Source organism: Triturus cristatus, chromosome 3_2 (genome assembly GCF_964204655.1).
Source record: "Triturus cristatus chromosome 3_2, aTriCri1.1, whole genome shotgun sequence".
In the NCBI taxonomy this organism is placed as follows: Eukaryota; Metazoa; Chordata; class Amphibia; order Caudata; family Salamandridae; genus Triturus; species Triturus cristatus.
The window spans coordinates 1,158,937,881-1,158,959,889 of record NC_140584.1 but is presented as its reverse complement, the minus strand read 5'-3'; the positions used below and the strand labels follow the sequence as shown (position 1 = coordinate 1,158,959,889).

At 44.4% G+C, this 22,009-nt stretch overlaps 1 protein-coding gene across 1 annotated transcript in view; it reads right to left on the bottom strand.

Moving 5' to 3' along the window:
- Window positions 1-13,861: 13,861 nt before the first annotated feature.
- Window positions 13,862-22,009, bottom strand: part of LOC146859326 (natural cytotoxicity triggering receptor 3-like) — a 63,417-nt gene continuing 55,269 nt past the window's right edge. Inside the window, exons 3-4 of the mRNA XM_085649987.1 lie at window positions 19,344-19,469; window positions 13,862-17,370 (exon numbers count right to left, since the gene is read on the bottom strand). Of these exons, the coding sequence (XP_085506113.1) occupies window positions 17,363-17,370; window positions 19,344-19,469 (134 nt within the window). The 3' untranslated portion in view covers window positions 13,862-17,362. The remainder of the gene's footprint in view (window positions 17,371-19,343; window positions 19,470-22,009) is intronic.

Here is a 22,009-nt window from a genome sequence, read left to right as displayed (position 1 = left end):
AGAAGGGAAGCGGCACTGGATCCATGTGTCTCATCTAAAAAAGGTTCCACTTCCCTTGCCAGATGACCAACGGGACCAAAGCGAGGTGTTGAGATACGAAAGCGACAAATCGACCGAAGAGTCACCTTCCCTGGAGGCCCAAGGAGAAACGAGCGGAGGGTGTCGTTAGTTCGGCGACATCTGTAAAAGGTAATCAGGCACCTGGGGTTGCAACAGGTGACAGGGGAAGTCACACACTCAATCCTGTACCTGACCCCACTGTGCCTGTTCTTTTCATTAATCCTGAAACACCGGGTCATGTTCGCTATAACCTGCGGCCCCGGCCGAAAGCAAAGATCCCAGGCTCAGGCTAGAGAATGAAAGTGAGAGATCTGAGTAGTCTCTGGGAATAAGTAAAAACACTGGACTAAACCCGTTGAGAGCTTGGAACCTTTGATATTGCTCTGTTCAGAAAGAAGATAGAGACATTGGTTGATTGGTGGGGGCCCAGGTGGAGTTTTCCTTTCTACAAGAGTTGTGTCAAGTACAACTCCGACGCGAGAAGTTTTTGTGTTCATTTTCCTTTTTGTGATTACATGGAACAATAGGAGTCTGCCTGTGAGGCTCTATAACGGACACAGGAAAGAAGCACCCTCCGGCAGGTTGGACTGCTTATAGATTTTCTGTTTCCCCGAGATTAGTTTTGGACTTTTAGTGAGAATGTACCCTTTTGCTCGTTTTGTCCCTGAAGAGGAGCGTCCCATAGTACACATCCACATTTGCCAATGATTTCTACTTGGAGCTTGCGTGCCAAGATTGTTTTTATTGTCATAATAGTTGTTTCATTAATGTTATGTTTAGGGATGTTCATTTATCTAGAATTCCGCTATCCTGTGCATACCCTGATAGCTACCACCCCCGTCCTCGAGGAGCACCATTTTCAGACTTTCTGCCCCGCATAAAGACACCGCCAGACCTATGTAAATAATGCTTTCATTGAAATGTTGCATCAAACCCACAGTTCAACGAATACCACAAACTGCTGGGTATGTGGGCTCCTCCCCTCAGTAATGCACAAACATGATCTGTTCATTTCAATGCCGTTGTCATATTTAGGCAGTTGTGAAGCATGGTTTAGATTATTGTCGATGATGTATGAACATTATTCAGTTGATGGGCACAGATTTTCAGAAAAGGATTATGAGCTGATTCTGGCCTATATAGAAAGACATCAGGGATTCACTCCAAATGACGAAGGTACGGACGGTACCCTGGGTCCTACCGCTTGTATGAATGTGTATACGGAACATGAGAATGACACCTGGTTAAGGGATGAAGTATCGGATTTTGTGTCCTTCAACTTTACCGAGTATTTTAGATATTTCCAGGAGCGAAATGTGTCAAATGAAAGAATCATCCCGGTCCCCGTGTTGAATAGCACATCCTCCTTTTGCATACATGGTACTGGCCATTTATTTGTTGGTTATAGTAGATGTAACTATACCTATAGATTGCAAACCTTTAGCAGCCCACCTGTACTCACACCCCCGAATGTATATTTTTTGTGTGGAGAAAATGCTTACACTTGGCTTCCCAGAGGATGGTCAGGAAAATGCTACTTATCCTTCTTGGACCCTCCTGTTTATATAGCGCCTTCTGATTATCACAGATCCCACTCGCTGAATCGACGAAGTTTAGACTCAGTAAAAACTAATGGAGATGCCACTGACCAGACTGACACCCTTGCCCAACATTTTGTTGATATAATAAAGGGAGTTCTGCCTATGTGGGGACCCATTTTGACCAGTAAAGAAATTAGAAGACTGTCCAGGGTAGTAGAGGGAGTAGTAAATACCACTGCTGGGATACTGACCAATATCACAGTCGAGCTTCAAGCGACCAGATTTGTGACGCTTCAGAACCGCCTTGTTTTAGACGTTATCCTAGCTGATCGCGGAGGAGCATGTAGAGTGATTGGCAGCTCCTGCTGTGTATATATACCTGACTCCGCCCCCTCAGTCCATCTGGCCATACAGAAGCTACATCGATTGGCATCCGAGATTCACACGGCGACCGGAACCTGGTCTATTTCAGGCTGGTTCTGGGATCTCCTTACCACCTGGGGTTGGAAAATCTTCATGGTCCTTCTAGGAATAGGAGGTTTCCTTTTCACTTGTTGTGTCTGCATTCAATGTGGGCCCGCCTGTTGCTCCTATTGTGCCACCCAAGTTCGCCTTGCCTTACCTACTCCTAAAGCAAACCCTGGTAAGGTAAACGCTCAATTAGTTCAGAAAGAGATACACGACATGATGCAAATAGACGAGGGAATTTTCGAAGAGTAGTTCCATGGATAGCTACATTATGCTAAAAAGGACCGTTCTGTGGGATTCGGGCCAGTATGTAAAGTTAGCATAACGTATCTAGGGTTGTGTCTCCCTCTATGTACACTAGAACTGATTCCTAAGATGGCCTATTCCTTATAGTATCCTGCATGATAGAAAGGGCCGAAAAGCCACAGTTCAGCCATATTGGATTATGACTAGCTATGCCTGGGTCATGTGGTTCTCTTTGAACACCATCTGTATGATTTAGCTCGTACCAGCCTAAAGACAGGGTGAATTGTATTTACGACTGAGGCCCAAGGTCACATCTGCAGTAGGGAGTATCAAGAGACATTCCTCTACGCCCGAGACGAAAGGGAGTCACCCCGCCGACCTTCTCTGAAGAGATAGTAACCTTATGTGTGCAGACGGTATGAGCTCACCCAGGAGCTCTAGGGCTAACTGGTACTTTTCCACTTGCAATGCTTTGTATGCTGAATCTGTAATGTATATAAGTGTGGTTCTGTCAAGGAGCCAGCAGTCTTCTTCGGAGCACCTGATGGGTGCGGTTCGATGAGGCTCCTCTATGTAGAGTTCTGTTGTGGCCAATAAACACTTGAACCTTCTACGTTGCCAACTGCTTATTATTGACTTGAAATTGCGGGCCACTGGTAAGTGTGGCCCTTGGGATTACTATTAGATTACTTCAATTTCACTGAACAGATAGTGTACTGTCCCCAAACAAAGGCCCCCATAGATAGCCTGGCAGACAGGGCTGGGTTGAAATGAGGACCTTTGCACTTCAAGTAGCTGCTTTCAGGCCACACCCACATCAAAGGCATTGTGGGGTATAAGTACTGGGTCTCTGACCTTTTAAAATCAGACACTACTGGACTTGTAACTGAAGCGCTGACAGAAGAACTGCTGATCTGCTTAAAGGACTCAACTGGACTGATGATCTGGAAGGCCTGCTTTTCTGCGTGTTGCCCTGCTGCCTGCTGTTCTCTCAGTCAATCAGGATGCTGGAAGGGGGGTGGGGGGGTGCAGATCCGTTGGGGTCATCTGAAGAGCCAGGTCATGAGGTCTCTCATTTTGGTAAAGGAGAGCTGGAATCTGCCTTCACTCCATGTGTGCTCCAAGGGCTTGTTGGATTGCCTCCTGTTGTTTGAGACTCAGGGATATCAAAGTCTCTACCTCTGCTCCTGTGCCTGGCTCACTGGATGAGTGCAGATACTTGCAACACGGACATAGCCACATCTCGTGTCTGCGTGGAGCAGATCTAGCGCATCGACCCAGTTGCGGGAGTAAAATCAGAGCGTTGCATCAGAATCAGCGCATTGACTCCCGAGATCAACGCATCGGATGGTGTATTACCCCGGCTACAGCTTGGAGAGATTGACTCATCCCATCTGCTGCATTGAGAAACCCAGCGCTTCACTTGAAGTCTCTTGACTCCGGCATCCAGCTACGGAACTGAAGCATTGCCATCAACGCGTAGAGAAAATTGATGCATCCTCAAATATTGGGACACGCATCGACGCATCTCACGATACATCTCGCTGTTGCGACCAGGAAAGGTGCTTTGCTCACCAGGGCCTGTTTGTGTCCCGTAGCCGGCCGGTGTGCCATCGCTGTTGGCCTGAACTTTGACTTTGTCCCGATCCAGTGCCACCTCAAATAACCCCTAAAGTGCTATTTTTCGCTTATTCTTTTGAAATTCAATATCTCAACTTCCCTATGTTGGATTTTTGTTGTTTTGGTCTTGTTTTGTTCAAATATATTCATCTAATTTTCTAAACCGGTGTGGAGTCTTTTTGTGGTGTATTCATTGTGTTACTGCATGTGTGTATTGCATAAATACTATACACATTGCCTCTTTAGATAAGCCTGACTCCTCTTCGCCAAGCTACCAGAGGGTGAGTATAGGCTATCTTCTAGTGTGTACTTGGCTTACCCTGACTAGATTGGTGGTTCCTGCTGGCCTGGGAGCAAACTTCAGCCAACCATGAATCCCAGTTCTATCGCTCACACATGTCATACATACCAACTTATTTTTTTTATTTTATTTTAATTTAATTTTAGGAGTTTTATATAGCGCTGGCATGACCCATGGGGTATCAGAGAGCTTTACAGCAACATAATCAACAGTCTCTTAAACAGTTAACAGTACATTAGTAATAACAGATGCTAGATATAATCCAATTCAGTATCTATTTGGTCTCTTTGCCTGCATTTCTTTAGTAGTGTCATATTTAGAGCTCCATGAGGGTATGGAAGCAGCACGAAGCTGACATACAGACATTGGGAGACCTGTATCGTCACGGCAGGCTCATATGAATCTCTGGTTGGCGAGATGGGGCTGCCACCGGGACAATTTCTAAGACACCGTTCACTCATCGCGACATTGTCCTCTAGATGGGGAGAAATGCAAGAGGAACCAAGCCAGCACCTTACCATCCAGTACCTCCATGTTATGGGATGTGGTAGACACTTGTTCCGATGATTTGCAGCATCCCTTCGTATACACGCAGTGATAACTCTCGACCCGCTATGCCGTAAGTGGGAGGCAGACCTGGAACGGCCATTGGAGGACAGGGAATGGGAAAGGATACTAAAAAGTCCAACGCGCATCCCTAGGAACATGAGATTCCGGCAAATACAGCTATTTATAATCCACAGGGCATACCTCACACCTAAAAAGATAAACAGGTACTTTCACCACATAGAAGCGCTATTCCCACGGTGCGCGGAGGTGGGGGTTGGAATGGTACACATGCTATGGGGCTGTCATAAGCTACACGCCTATTGGCAAGCCGTAGGCGCGCCGCTGTACGCCTGTACAGGCCGAGACACACCCTTTGAATGGCCCGTTTATTTATTACACCATTTCCGCAGGTCTCTGACCACGAAGGTATCCTCTCGCTTCCTAGACCTAGGTTTGGTGGTAGCCAAGAGACTCCTAACCAAGAAATGGAATGCACGAGACCCACCAAACATACGGGCATGGAGGCACTCACTCTTCGCATGGGCCAAAGAAGAAGGAATTGCCATTCTGAGTGAGGAAAAGCTGGGGCTACGGAAGACACCCATAGCAGCGCACTGGGAGGGAATACTGCAAGCCCTGATGCACACCGAGAGGGATAACCCAGAGGGACAATAAGGAAGTGGAGGAGACGCCCCGACAGGGGGGAGGAGTAACCCGATAGCAAGTAACCACAATGACGGGTAGGAGTGCACATGCCATCTGGCATCCAAGGTGCGCTACGCAGTGGTAGATGGGTAAGGAGGTGGACCCAGGTGGGGGACGGGGGCAGGGCTGGGCAGGGTGCACCTTCGTGAGTGGCTGGGGTCTTCGGGGGTGAAGCAGCATTTTGCATACAAGTTCTTCCCTTCCTTCCTTCCTTCTTCTTACTTTGTCCTCATTAAGTTAATACCGGCCTTCACAGTTCAGGATAATATGGTTCCACGAATGGAAACCATAATTGTTTTAAGCAACGTCATGCTTGATATAGGATACATATGCCACATCAGTGCCCACTGGGATGTCTTTGAATTGCACAAACATCCCTTGTATCCCTTTGTGATCATACATTGTGTTATTGATTGTGAGCTGTTATGTACATTGGCAGTGTTGCATATACATGATTTAGCGAATGGCTATGTACCTGTTGAATAAGCAAACAAATATGACAATAAAAAGACTTAGGGGGCGATTACGATGCCGTAGTAAATGGCTCCAGCTCGCGGTCAGAGCCGTTCCTAAGGCATCATAATCAGCTGTTCGGATTCATTTTCAACCAACCCATTTGGACGGAGTTGGTCGGAAAGGAATTCGAACTGGATTTAGCCCGTCTGCCATTTTGAAAGCCCTCAGTAATCCCAAGGGCGCTCTTTTTGCCTGAGGGATTACAATGTCGGATTCCGACAGCCTCTCTGTGGAAGTCTGTTGGAAGTCGACTTTGGGGGCCCCCAGCAGGGCGCCCATGGGTGCACGGACTCCGGTTCAAGATCCCTGCACCCCGTGAGGTGCCTGCCACGGGGTGCAGGGATGAACTGTCACCTCATCGCTTTACAATGAGAGCATGCATTCCGATCAGAATGCATGCTCCCATTGTAAAGAATAGGAGTGCGACTGAACAGTGTTCAGACACATCCTAATTGCTGGGTTGGGACTGCCGACAGGAGGTCAGTCGGTCCCAGTACCAAATCGATGTCGGACAGACTCAGGTCCGTCTGACATCGAAATCAGCCCTTAGTGAGTATAAGCAGCACATGCGAAAGAGACATGTGAGAAATAAGTTCCATAGCTGGCTAGAGGTAAAATGTCATGCAGAGGATTGGAGAGAAAATGTGATTGAGGGAATAGGGCTGTACCCTGTGATAGCGAAGGGAAAAGTGAAAAGAAAGAAATCACGTGGGAGGTGGGAATGAAGAAAAGAGAGATGAGAGTGATATTAACTCAAGTGATGATATTTTGGATGATTCGTTGACTTCTCAACCACCTCAATATAACGCTGTTTATCATGTTGGGGAGAGCCAAGAAACCTTGACACAATAGGTGGGAGGAGCATCAAGCGTAGACACCGGTGTGAGTGCGCCTATTGATCAGGGTCTCCCCAGATGAGGTTTGCACGTTGCCATTCCAGATCCATTACTGAGAGCCACAATTACTACTGTCTTCACTACAACCCCAAGTACATCTACTCTTACTAAAGCCCCTGGTACATCTGGTATTTGGTATTAGTACTACCCAAGATGTGGGAACGCAACCTAGAACAGGAGGAGCTCCCATTATAAATGAGCCTGTCTTTGATGTTGAGGAAGATCCTTCGCCACAAACCCAGGAGAAAGAGACCCCTCTTAGTGGACTGGATGTTTTGAGGTTAAGGGCAGAATTTGAGGATCTTGCCAAAGGAAATCTTGATTTAGGGCTCGTAGATGGTTAGAGGAAGGAAGAGCTTTCGTTTTTGAGTAAAAAAGCTGCAAGGCATACTTGTGAAACCCATAAAAAAGTGGAGGAGATAGCCACACAGTAAATGGTTGATGTGTCTAACAGTCAGGAGTTAGGGAAGAATCTCAGAAGGTTTATAAGTGAGAAAATTGTAAAGAATATGAGAGCAGCAGGTATGTGAATGAGATTAGTTGGTAGAATCCAGAAATGGAGTGAAATTCAAAAAGCACAAGGAATGGTGGCCTAGAAAAGAGAAGAAACAGAAAAAGAAGAACAATATGGGGGACAAATGGGAAGTCTGGTACCAATGATGCAGCAGTCAAAGAGCACCCATTGACAGAGGTGTATGAAGGTGAATAATATATGCATGTACCCTGCAGTCCTTGTGATCTTTCCAAATCTACAAATTAGTTTCCAAAATTGTAAGAAAATACTGACACACAAGTAGTGAGGTTTGTAAAATTTTCCAAAGAGTTGTGGGAGGACTTAAAGGTTGTTTGAACGTGGGTTATTTTTTGTGGGGAGTTGAAGCCCCACTCATGCAACAGCCACAATCCTTTTCAGGCTCAACCACAAAAGTCACTAAATGAACCTGTTGTTAACATTCTGATAGCTTGGCACAAAGCAGTTAAACTTAATTCAGAGAAAATGTGTAAAGTATTTATGCAGCATACAAACAGTTATAAAGTGAAAGCACAACACAAGAAAAATCCCAATCCAATAGAAAAACTTTGAATAAATAATATGACACTAGAACAACAAAAACCCATTCAGTAGAACCGGAGTAATGGAATTTGAAAACTTTAGGTAAAATAGTGCCTAAAAGCACAAAGCACCACTCGCAGTCATTCTGTCGTGCTAGACCAGGGCAAAGTAACAAGTCCAGGCTGACCGAGATGGAGCACTAGCCAGATACCTGGGCCAGGTTAGTCCAGCTGAAAAAGTTACCTTCTCAAAGTCCGGTGCGAAGAGTTCTTCTCCTCACACCTAGGCTTCCTTTGTTCCACTGTCAATAAGCAATACACAACCCACAACAGAGCAGTCCACAGTCATGTGACCCCAGACACTGGCAAAAAGGAATAGTTGGTTGGGGCCGAAAAATGTAAACTTTCTAAAAGTGCAATTTTTAAAATAGTAACTTAAAACTAACCCTGGGCGTTTTGGGCGTAGCGGGGCTAAACGGAGGTCCACGGATTTGCGAACAAACTCCGTGGATGCGCGCACATGCACAGTTTTCTCAAAGAATTACCCGGACAGCGAGGAAAAGGAGGAGGGCAGCCCGGGGACGTCGCATGCCAGGTAAGTGGTTTTAATTTAATTTTAAGTCATGTAAAAGTAATTGTTAATATGGGGGGTGGATGCAGGGGCTGGCCAATTCCGCTCCATTGCGAGTATGCGGAGATTTGCCTTCTCTGCGGAACGCTGAGGAGGCAAATCTACGCACACTCCGCAGGCGGAGGGGAGGTTTCTGCCCAGGGTTACTTAAAATCAGATTTTACTATTAAAGAGGATTTTTAATTACAATTTATTTGAGTGTGAACAGCATTTCTCTTATCTGCTACCAACCTGATGTTAGCACTGATTAATTGAGATAAGCTTCTCCAGTGTTAGTCTACGGGAAAGATAGCCTTACAGCAGTGAAAAACTACTTTTGGAGTATTTTTCAGCAAGGACATGTAAAACTTAAACACACATGTCCTACTTTTTAAATACTTTGCACCCTGCCCTCTGATCCTTTAGGGCAGTAATTCCCAAACTGTGGACCGCGGCAACCCGGTGCACCACCAAACTCAGTCAGGGGTGTCGCGGTCACTACAAAACCATCAATGCTGCACACATTGTGTAGCAGTGAAGCTTTGCAGATCGTTTCAATGAACTGCAGGTCCTATAACAGCCACTAGATGCCAGTATGAGCACATACCTCCAGACTTAGGAACAGCGGTTCTAGTTGCATCATTGTGATTACTGGAGAACGAGTTCTACTTTTTCATGTTTCTCCTTTTGTAAGCCACCTCATCCCAACAAAAAGTGCAGTTTTTCAGAAGAATGGTACCCCTGCCCTACACACTCAGGGTGACTCACTTTTGTTCTCACGGTTGCACTCTCAGCTTTGTCAGAATAATGATGATATTTTACATCAGGACTCTCTTTTGAAGTAAGTGAGACATGAGGGTGTTAACATTTTGTTTTTACATTAAGTGCTGTGTTTGTAACAGTCAGTCTGGCCTTTAGATTTCCATAGTTTCTCAGGCTTACCCCTGTAACAAATTGTGTGATATCAGTTTGATTCCTGAATGTATGCAGTAAGGATGTACATGCTTCCTCTTTCAGTATCTCCTGGTGTGCAGGAAGGATGTACATGCTTCCTCTTTCAGTATCTCCTGCTGTGCAGTAAGGATGTATATGCTTCTTCTTTCAGTAAGTATCTCTTGGTGTGCAGTAAGGATGTACATGCTTCCTCTTTCAGTGCCTCCTGGTGTGCAGTAAGGATGTACATGCTTCCTCTTTCAGTGTCTCCTGGTGTGCAGTAAGGATGTACATGCTTCCTCTTTCAGTATCTCTTGGTGTGCAGTAAGGATGTACATGGTTCCTCTTTCAGTATCTGCTGGTGTGCAGTAAGGATGCACGTGCTTCCTCTTCCAGTATCTGCTGGTGTGCAGTAAGGATGTACATGCTTCCTCTTTCAGTATCTGCTCCTCTTTCAGTATCTGCTGGTGTGCAGAAAGGATGTACCTGCTTCCTCTTTCAGTATCTGCTGGTGTACAGTAAGGATGTTCATGCTTCCTCTTTCAGTATCTGCTGGTGTGCAGTAAGGATGTACATGCTTCCTCTTTCAGTGTCTCCTGGTGTGCAGTAAGGATGTACATGCTTCCTCTTTAAGTATCTGCTGGTGTGCAGTAAGGATGCACATGCTTCCTCTTTCAGTATCTACTGATGTGCAGTAAGGATGTACATGCTTCCTCTTTCAGTATCTGCTCCTCTTTCAGTATCTGCTGGTGTGCAGTAAGGATGTACATGCTTCCTCTTTCAGTATCTCCTGGTGTGCAGTAAGGATGTACATGCTTCCTCTTTCAGTATCTGCTGGTGTGCAGTAAGGATGTACATGCTTCCTCTTTCAGTATCTGCTGGTGTGCAGTAAGGATGCACGTGCTTCCTCTTTCAGTGCCTCCTGGTGTGCAGTAAGGATGTACATGCTTCCTCTTTAAGTATCTGCTGGTGTGCAGTAAGGATGCACATGCTTCCTCTTTCAGTATCTACTGATGTGCAGTAAGGATGTACATGCTTCCTCTTTCAGTATCTGCTCCTCTTTCAGTATCTGCTGGTGTGCAGTAAGGATGTACATGCTTCCTCTTTCAGTATCTCCTGGTGTGCAGTAAGGATGTACATCCTTCCTCTTTCAGCGTCTGCTGGTGTGCAGTAAGGATGTACATGCTTCCTCTTTCAGTATCTCCTGGTGTACAGAAACTACAAGCTGCCTGGATTGCAGTTGCCATTTTAAAGCATTCTCTTTCCCTTTGCTGTGAACTGATGCTGCATTAGCCATGAGGTCTCTGCTAGAAGACTGATGAATGAGCATTGAAGTGCATGCTGTGCAAGAGCAAAGTGCCATTACTCACAGGTAAATCAATGGTTGAAGTAGGCCTACGTTGTGCCCCATTCCATGTATTGCTGGTGGGCAGAAACAAAATGTGAATGACACCACGGTAGACTAATAATGGATGAAAAGGGCTGACAGAAAGCCCCTGATAGTATGTATATTATATATTTTTTTTTAATTAAATACAAAAGGTTGTGGGCAGTGTCATATCCAGATTTAAACACACCTCTTGATCAAGAATAAAGTCTCAATGCAGAGTTCATCTACCCATATAATGGTACATCCCCCCCTTTTATGTAGCGTAAATTCGACCCCTCCACTGACAAAAAAAATAATGTAATGGGGTGCCGTGGCCAACAGCCAATTGGTCAAGGTATCCGCGGATCGAAAAGGTTTGGGAACCCCTGCTTTACGGCCTACCTTATGGGTGACTTGTAAGTATTAAATTTATGGGTGCCTTATAAGTATTAAAAAGGAAGGGTTAAGCCTGGCAACACTTGTATTTTGCCAGGTAGAAATGTCAGATTAAAAGTGCACTGCAGGCCGCAGTGGCAGGCGTTTAAAAGGGGTTGCATAATACGAGCCGCTGCCCACTAGTAGCATTTAATTTAGGCGTATGAGTGCCATTTACTAGAGGCTTAGAAGTAAATGAAATGTACCAATCAGGCATAAGCCAAGTTCTCCATGTTTTCATGGGCGAGCACAAGCGTTAGACCACTGTTTAGCAGGGAAAGAGTGCTCCAAGTCCTTTTAAGAGTGCCTGAAGGGAGCCATACGCTTTGATACATGGGCTACTTGATCAACTTTGAAAACCTCATCATTTTCGTCTTGACCGCTTCCGGGCAAAAGAATTGATGCACTTGGCATTTCTAATGCATGTGTTCCTCTTCATATTAGTGGTCCCCTGGCTATTTCTTTAGGTCCATCATGAATTGTACTGCATTTTGTCCTAGTAATGCTGTTTTTTTGTATTGATGTATTGAAAACGAAAAAGCTGTTTAAGCGATTCTGTGTGAAAAAATCAATCTACGTGAATCTGGTGATTCTGTGAAAGCCCCACTCAAATCCATATCTGATATTGTCCCATCACGTTTGAATCTCATACATATTTTCACAGAGACCTGAACCCTTTCTGATACAGAATCGTTGCCCGTACCTTGCCTAGACCTCTTGTCAATACATATTTTGAATGGGCGCAGCGATGTAGACGCTGCAAATGTAGCAGACACGCCCTTCTCAGTACAATCGTTGAACACAATCCCCCTATTGACCCTTGGTTACTAGTCTTTATACCCTCCTGTAGAGCAGCTCCTTCTTCCTCTACACTTTCCCGCTCACTAGTTGGCATCTTCTTTATGAAAGTGCTCCATCTCTCTCTTCCAATACAAGAAGCCTGCCGTGGATGATGCCTCTTATTCCCTCCCATCCCTGGTGATCTCCCATCCCCTTCCCCTCACTGTCTTGGAAGCGCTGCTCCTCCTTTCTACACGAGACCTTGATTTAAGGTTATCCTATTATTTGGGGATTACACCCTGCACACGGTATCCCCTAAACCATTGGCTTGGTCCAAAGAATCGGAACAAACCTTTGGAAATGCTTTGTCCTCTGCCACTGGTTTAGGATTAAGAAATTATTTCAAACTTTTCAAGTTGTTTTGCAATGATAGGGAGGCCTGTGCTTTGGGAGATCACGAATAAAACTAAACCATTTCTCTGCTCCCAGTGCAGTTGAAGGGGGTGTTGAGGTGTGACAAGAGCACTGACTGCCGTGAACGAATGTCAATCCACCATTTTAGGGCTAATCTGAGCAGCATCTTTTGGTGTCACTGCAAGGGGCAGCCATGTTGGACAAATATCTCACACTGCACATTTTCCCACGTTTACCCCCATTGGAAATACTTAAACCGGCAGCCATGTCATAGCTCATACAAGCTTTATCACACAACTGCAGAATCTGCAGTGAAAACGCAGGGCCCAATTCACAAAGGTAAACTTAGGCCTGAAATCCAAGGAGCGGAGCAGACCACAGTCCAGAAACGAGGATATGATGATTAACACCTGGGTTTTATCGTATTTAAGCACTGGGCAGCAGACTGTGATGGTTTTACACATGCAAACACAACAGCTGATGGACAGAATGCAGAACAATGTCATTCATTCACCCCAGTACAGAGATCTGGGCCTAAATCCTTCGTTTTTTTCCTCACCATGCCGTTCCAGTTTGAACCCAGCCATATGCAAATCAGTCTTGACCCTGTGCCTCATGGGAACAGTCCAGCCCGAACTGCCAAGCCAGGTCCTCCCTGGACTGGAAACAAGCATCCTAGAACTGGTTTCAGGGTTTCACCCCTCTTCAGCCAGGATAGCTTGATTCCAGTGACATGGAAAGCACGGGACCCACGTCTGGGCATACCCTTCCCACTCGGGGTGACAAATGCAAAAACAACAGTTGACTGGGGGTGAGTGTTTGATTTGCTCAAGCGCTCCGTCCATCAACCCCTTTGGTATCGCTTTGTTTGCCCTAACTTGGCAGGGTATGCCCAGACGTGGGTCCCTTGCTCACTTTGCCACTGGATTCAAGATAGCCTGGCTGATGAGGGTTATGAACCCGGAACCGGTCCCAGGATGCTTGTTTCCGGTCCAGGGAAGACATGGCTTGGCAATTCAGGCTGGACTGTTCCCATGAGGCACAGGGTCAGACTGATTTGCATATGGCCATGTCTGAAAAGGGGTGGTGGCGTGAGCTAAAGAATGAAATTGGATTAAACCCAGTTCAGTTGACTGGGGTTGAGTGTTTGATTTGCTCAAGCGCTCCGTCCATCATCCCCTTTGGTATCGATTTCACACATGGTCACCATTGTGAGGTCCATGGTGAGGAATGTGTCCACACTCTGGTGATTTGTAGGCCAAGAGCTGCATCACCACTAGGCCACCACTGTCGTGCCGGGTCAGAAAGATCATGAGCCAGGATCCCAACGACATCTCATTTCTTTTCAAATATTAAAATGCAGTATTTTTATCATGTCAATTTCGGCTTTATTGAACTTTACTAAGGTTATCTAATGAGAAACATTGTGGTTGCATAGCTAGCAAAAAGTAAAACTGCTTGGCGACTTTAAGGTGTAACTGTTTAAGAGACTAACTGAATGTGAGAAATGCTTGAGAAGATGTGAGGGAACAACGAGCCACAGAATACATTGTACCCAAAAGGAGTCAAAGTACACCTGGATACATTGATATTACAAGGCAATGGAAGAAGGCACTGTGCCATTGGATACACTGTCAATGAAAGCCATTAAGCAACTGGTTACATTGTCAATAGAAGGAGGAACTGTGTCATTGGATACATTGTCCGTGGAAGGAGGCGCTGTGTCATTGGATACACTGTCAATGAAAGCCATTAAGCAACTGGTTACATTGTCAATAGAAGGAGGAACTGTGTCATTGGATACATTGTCCGTGGAAGGAGGCACTGTGCCATTGGATACACTGTCAATGAAAGCCATTAAGCAACTGGTTACATTGTCAATAGAAGGAGGAACTGTGTCATTGGATACATTGTCCGTGGAAGGAGGCACTGTGCCTTTGGATACACTGTCAATGAAATTCATTAGGAAACTGCATACAATGCCAGTGAAAGGAGGGACTATGCCATTGGATACATTGTCAGTGGAAGGAGGCGCTGTGCCATTGGATACACTGTCACCGAGAGTCATTAAGCAACTGCATACAATGCCAGTGAAAGGAGGGATTGTGCCATTGGATACATTGTATTTTAACATCACTAAGCAACTGGATACATTGCTACTGGATGCAGAGATTGTAAGTGGAAGAAGTCACTGCACTGTTGGATAAGTAGATAAGCTAATGGAAGGGTGCACTGTGCCATTGTATGCGTGTAATGTTAATGGAAGGAGGCACTGGGCCATTGGACAAATAGATTGTCAATGGAAGGATGCACAGTGCCATTGTATGCGTATAATGTTTAGGGAAGGAGGCGCTGTACCACTGGATACATTAATTGTTAATGGAACGATGCACTGTGCAATTGTATTCAGTATTGTTAATGCAAGGAGGCACTGTGCCATTGGATGAATAGATTGATAATGGAAGGAGGCACTGTAACATTGGATAAATAGATTGTTAATGAAAGGAGGCACTGTGACATTGGATGCATAGATTAGTAATGGAGGCACTGTGCCATTGGATGAATAGATTCTTAATGGAAGGAGGCACTGACCCATTGGATAAATAGATTGTTAATGTAGCAAGGCACTGCACCATTAGATAAATAGATTGTTAATGGATGGAGGCACTGCACCATTGGATGAATAGATTGTTAATGGAATAATGCACTGTGCCATTGTAGGCATATGTTGTTAATGCAATGAGGCACTTAGCCATTGGATAAATAGAACGCTAATGAAAGGAGGCACTGTGCCATTGGATAAATAGATTGTTTATGGAAGGAGGCATTGTGTCATTGGATGGATGGATTATTAATGGTAGGAGGCGCTGTGCCATTGGATAAATAGATTGTTTATGGAAGGAGGCACTGTGTCATTGGATGGATAGATTGTTAATGGAAGGAGGCACTGTGTCATTGGATGGATAGATTGTTAATGGAAGGAGGCACTGTGTCATTGGATGGATAGATTGTTAATGGAAGGAGGCACTGTGTCATTGGATGGATAGATTGTTAATGGAAGGAGGCACTGTGTCATTGGATGGATAGATTGTTAATGGAAGGAGGCACTGTGTCATTGGATGGATAGATTGTTAATGGAAGGAGGCACTGTGCCATTGGATACATAGATTGTTAATGAAAGGAAGCACTGTGCCATTAGATAAAATGATTGGTAATGGAAGGAGGTACTGTGACATTGAATGCAAAGATTAGTAATGGAAGGTTGTGCAATGGCTGCAATGTGAGCTTGCTGCTTGAATAATGAGTCACTGGTTGTATCAACATGCGATAGTCTCCCCTGCGTACAGTTTATTAACAGGGAAGATGGCTCTGTGGCATTATATGGATTGTCAATGGGTAAAAGTGATGCTCTGTTGGACACAATACCAATGGAAGTAGGCATGGACCAATATCAGTGGAAAGGACCATTGTGCCACGACCTGCATTATCACTCCCGGTATGCTCTCCCATATCAAGGTGCATTGTGCCATTTATTCTTTGACAGTGGAAGAGGGACTTGTGCAATAGGATGTCTCCTTAACATAAGGTGTCAATCCAGAAGAATGCAGCAATGAGTGGCTTGGAAGACTTCTCTTCGGGCATGAATGTATGCATGGCTGTAGGAGGTGGGAAACAGCGTTTACAATGCTGTCATCACGTGGCGTAACTATTACAACGCGGTCGTTACAACGACCGCTTTGTTAGAACGCAATGTCTTTACATCGCAAGTCATTAGATTGACTTGCGGTGGGGGCGCTCTAACCTCAGGAATAGTATAATTTACTATCCCAACACCTTCCCTACTGTTGCGCAGGCTGGAGTTGGAATAGTAAGTGATACTATTCCTGAGTCCAGCGCGCCCCCTACAGCCCCTACCTTTAATGACTTGCTATGTAAAGTTATCGAGTTCTAACTACGCGTCATTGTAACAACCGTGTTGTAATAGAACGCAATGTAATAGCATGACATGTAACATGCTATATTCGTAGGAGGTACAGGTGAATGGCTGTGTCTATGACTAAACTGACCTGTTGGTGTAAAGGCACAATCCACTGATTGAATCGATGGTTTAGTGAAAGAACACACTGTTGCACAGTAAAGCAAATGACCATCTACTGACTAACGTGTATTTGTAAAGCGCATGTTCACCTCTTCGGGCTGAATAACAGGTGTTTGTTGTTATCCAATTCAATAGTAGTCAATCAATGGAGCTCAGAACAATGTCAGGCCAGAGGAGCCCCTGGCATCCGTACCTGTGGCCATGAGGCAGAGCACAGATCTGGAGAGGAGGCATTAGTCCATTGGGCCACCAGACCAGCATCCTCCGTATGTGTCGATCATTGCAAATGAGGATCAGAGCCCTTGAAAAAATACCAACAATTTGCTAGACATCTGGCTATGGACCTGACTGGAAGATGTGGGAGGTGGTCCGTTTACAGCTGGAACCAGTGGCGTGACATGCTGGCAGCTATCAAAATCACTGGAATGACTGTATTTGGTCAATTTCCCTAAGTGGTGTCACACAGCCCACAGTTAAGTGGAAACCTCTTGAAATTATGGGTGTATGTTTTGGTAACTGGATTCTAATGGAAATAATATCTTAAGCAAAAATAGTGAATATTTGCCAGACTGAATGAATAAAAGTATGGGCAAAGTTGAAATTCCTATGCGCTGGTTCCAGATGGAAGTGTTTGGTTTTTGCATGTTGAAGAGGGCAGCAAGGCGGTGTCTTCAATCATGATATCTGATTGGCTGAAATCCACACACTGGCATCCAATCTGGCATCTCCCCATCAGTGAGATGCACCATTTTGTCGTATTTTTCATTTCATGGTTCTGGAAAACAATAGAAAATAGGACAGTCAAATCTGGTGAAGAGCTGTCTACAAACACAAAAACCTATGGAAAAAGCATCCACGCCTGTTCATTCTCCAGTGATCCTGGCTCAATGTTGTCCAGCTGTTCCCATTCTCATGTAATGCCACACCAATGGTGTCTGTGCCTGCCACATTCTTAAGGACCTGAGGCCGGTGTTTTCATGCCTTGCCGCATTGTCAGATGTGTACAGGTAACTTTTTTCAGGGTCAGCCACATTCACAGGAGATCCCATATAAGCTCTGTCAAGTTCACCTAAACTCAGAGAACACTCCTAGTTAATCTTGTAGCTACAAGATCCATACCCAGGGAACCCTAGGTAAGCGACTTTAGGCCTGGCTCATTTTGTCCTCTGCTTTACTCCTCTATATAAGGGCCCCTTATTCTGGGTTGTGACCTCCCCTTTCCCAGGTGTCCTCTGTCCCCCTATGCCTCAACCTACGGGCCTCATTTATGAGAAGCATCGCATCGCTGCGTAAAAGCAGCAATGCAACACTTCTCAGTGCGCCCTCCATGCGATTTGAAGGATGCATCATATTTACTGTCTGACGCAGCATGTTGCAAGGAATGACAGATACATCAGTATTGTTGATGTATCTGTAACAGAGTGGCACATTGCTGGGGTGTCTGAAAAGAGACGCGACTACAGCAATATTTCCTTTCACATGGGGCAAGCCCGATGTGAAAGGGCCTGCATCTCCCTTACGCCTGCCATGAGGCAGGCGTAAGGTTTTGACACATTGGCGATTGGAGGTAGAATGTAGTGCAGGAGTTTACGAATTGACGCATCTGCCTAGATGTCACTTCGTAAATATGACGCAGCATGGCGTATTATTTACACTGCTGCAGCATCACTAAAAGTGATGCAACAGCAGCGTAAATGTGACGCAGGCCTTAATAAAGAAGGCCCTACATTTTTAAGTGTCTGTTTCCTTCCCACATAACTCCAAGTCTATTGTGATTTCTTTCCCATTCAAGGTGACTGCACGTGTGTTTTTGAGGTCTAACTCACTGCTAGTGGTTTGACCCTCCACTTCTGAAAAACTGACATCAAGCCAGAGTCCAGGATTTACAGGAAAACAAACATCAAAGGCCAGACTTATTTCATTTATGCACCAAGAGTTTGGTACCCCGTTCCGGTCGAAATCTAGCAAAATCTATCTCAACATCTTCTCAACAGGTAACACCATGACCATGAGACCAAGATGAAGATACTGTAATCCCTGCTCTGCCCAGGCAAGCTGGCCACCTTCAGTGATGCCCATTCTCCCTTCCCCTTCCCTTATCCCCATAACCCCTTTCCCGCCATCCAACCCCTTGTCATCCGTAGTTGTTTTCCAATCACCCCATTACCAAGGAAATATCTTTCCTCTTTGTACAGCCCTCTGCTGCTTTTAGATAGGTGTACCTTATAAATCGTCATCACATTCAGCCCTTCATTATGAGTCAATTCTTAAATCCGATGTTGCTGACCAGATCAGATTTACATGAATCTATGGGAACTCCGTGGATCTGGTGTCTTTTACTCAGAGACCTGCTAAAGGCCAGTGGATTCTCCGGGTGAAATATCAAGGGAGAAAGTAGGAAAAACCAGAGGAACTAGGATCGAATTTGTAAATTCTCCCATAACATCCCATTTCTTAGTAGGCGGTCAGGGCTCCACATGTAATACGCTTTAAGTCTGCCCCCCCCTTACAAATAGCCCCAGTGTCTGTCACTCTGCTGGCGCAGAACTTAGAAGGACTAACTCAGAATTTGGGAAAGGTAGACAAATACCTAACAGTGTCCATCACAAACAGAGACACTCCAGTATAAAAGGAGGGATCTGATCTGTGCCTCCTACACATTGGGGACACCGTGGTACCAACCACACATAACAGTAATGGTCTGTCTTTATTCTAAGTGACAGTGTTGTGACATTCCGCAGGTATTACCTTTGTGCCAGTAGTAAATAATGGACACAAGGGCACTCAGGATCAAGCCGAATGTGTAGCACACTGCGCGGAGCAGAAGTACGAAAACCACGCCCTGCGTCCCTCCATCAGCAGCCCCGTTGGTGACTGTGCAGAAACAGAAACACAAGAGGAGAGGACGTGAGTTTAGCAAACACACAAATACAGTTTACTATCTTTATAACGCTTGGTCGTTGACTTGCGTGTGCAGAGAGCCTCAGTCATCTGTCTTACAATAGCAAACAAAGCCATTGACGAATCAACTAGGGAAAAATCTATTTACCTCTTATTCCACCACTAATAAAAACCCCAATTGTAAAGATTCCTGAATACCCATTTGTTGAAGTCTAATGGTGGTGTGGGTCGTAGAAGGCCTCTTTGTAAAATTATGTTTTTTGAATTAAGAATGCCCCTAAATAAAGGTCTTCTTAGGTTTTATATTTCTGGCCTCTCTCTTGTTAATGAGGAATCTTTAGGTTTTAGTTTCAGGAATGTGCCTGGGCTTGATTAGATGTGTTTGAGTTGTAGATTCTAGAATGCCCCTTCATTGATGGGATCACACTTGGTTTAAGATTCTAAAATGTCTCTTTGTTGATCTGATCTAATTTGATTTATGATTCTAGAATGCCTCTTTGTTGATCAGATCTAATTTAATTTAAGATTCTAGAATGCCTCTTTGTTGATCTGATCTAATTTAATTTAAGATTCTAGAATGCCTCTTTGTTGATCTGATCTAATTTAATTTAAGATTCTAGAATGCCTCTTTGTTGATCTGATCTAATTTAATTTAAGATTCTAGAATGCCTCTTTGGTGATCTGATCTAATTTAATTTAAGTTTCTAGAATGCCTCTTTGTTGATCAGATCTAATTTAATTTAAGATTCTAGGATGCCTCTTTGTTGATCTGGTCTAATTTGATTTAAGATTCTAGGATGCCTCTTTGTTGATCTGATCTAATTTAATTTAAGATTCTAGAATGCCTCTTTGTTGATCTGATCTAATTTAATTTAAGATTCTAGAATGCCTCTTTGTTGATCTGATCTAATTTAATTTAAGATTCTAGAATGCCTCTTTGGTGATCTGATCTAATTTAATTTAAGTTTCTAGAATGCCTCTTTGTTGATCAGATCTAATTTAATTTAAGATTCTAGGATGCCTCTTTGTTGATCTGGTCTAATTTGATTTAAGATTCTAGGATGCCTCTTTGTTGATCTGATCAGATTGGATTTAAGAGTCTAGAATGAGACATGTTGGAATTTAAGTTTGAGAGCAGAGTAACGTTGCAGGATGGGATCAGAAACGACACCGCATATTCTTAGATTGTAATGAAAAAATGCATAATGCTCTCTCACCCTCTCTTTCTCTCTCCCTCTCTGACTCGCTCTCTTTTTCTCACATTCTCACATCCTATCTATATATTACCCATTTAAAACTGCTGTGACCTCACTTGCAAGGGAGATCTGAAAAGGACAGACGTAGAGATAATCATAGAAGACAATATACTGTTTGCTAGAAGAATTCTCCTATGACTAGTAAAGGACTGTTGAGAGGAGTCTCTAGTTTCATTTTACCTCTCTCAAACTAAATTCTGATCTAAGGGCTAGGGACGCTAACTTCTTGCTTTACCACGAGGTCTGGACTAGGGAAACCTGCCTACTGTTGAACTTGTTTCCTGAGGCTGAGAGAGTGTGGAAAATCCCAAAAACAAAGCAATTTGAAAAATACCAATACTTCACTAGACATTTGGCTGTGGACCTGACTGGAAGATGTGGGAGGAGATCCGTTTACAGGTGGAACCAGTGACTTGATATTGTGGCAACTATCAAAATCATTGGTGGACTACATTTGCTAAGTGGCGCCATGCAGCACACAGATAAATTGAAATCCCTTAAAATGATCTTTGATAAAGATCTCTCACTTAAACCACATATAAACAAACGTATGAAAACCTGTTTTTACAGACTTAAATGTATCTGAGAAAGGATTGCCACTCTAGCACCCCGGGACCGATCTCAAGGAGTTTCAGCATTAGGCCTGTTCAGGATTTACAACTGTAACTTGTCCTACCTGGTGTTACCAGAAGCATGTATAGCTAAGAAACAGCGAATTCACAATTTTATGGCCCGTAAAATAGCTCATCAGGAGCAAAATGCAAACGTTACTGATGGAAATTTGCCCTTTTCACAAGGTCATCCTAGAGTTTTTGTGCCTTTTTGCAGAACCCTATTTTTGCTGACTTTAGGCCTCTGTGCACTTTATCCTGCTAACCATTAGTAAAGTGCTTGTGGTTCTCCTTTCAACATGATGAAACTGGCATACCCATGATTGGCATATTTAACTAACCTATAACTCCCTAGTATATGGTACCAAGGGGTACCAAGGGGTACCAAGGGGCACCCAGGGCCTTTAAAATTAATGTCACAAGTGGAGTGACACACCAATTGAGCCATCCACTACAGTGACAATGCAAACATGACTGAAGTCTGCCACCAGTACCCGGTCTGTGCAAGTATTAGCTGAAAATGTGACCAGTTAATAACGCCTTTGGACAGGCCTAATACTTCCTTTTAAATACCCATAAATTGGCCTTGTTGCCTATCAGGCGTGGTGCATTGTATTCAAAATTAGGACATGTACAAATTGAGTGA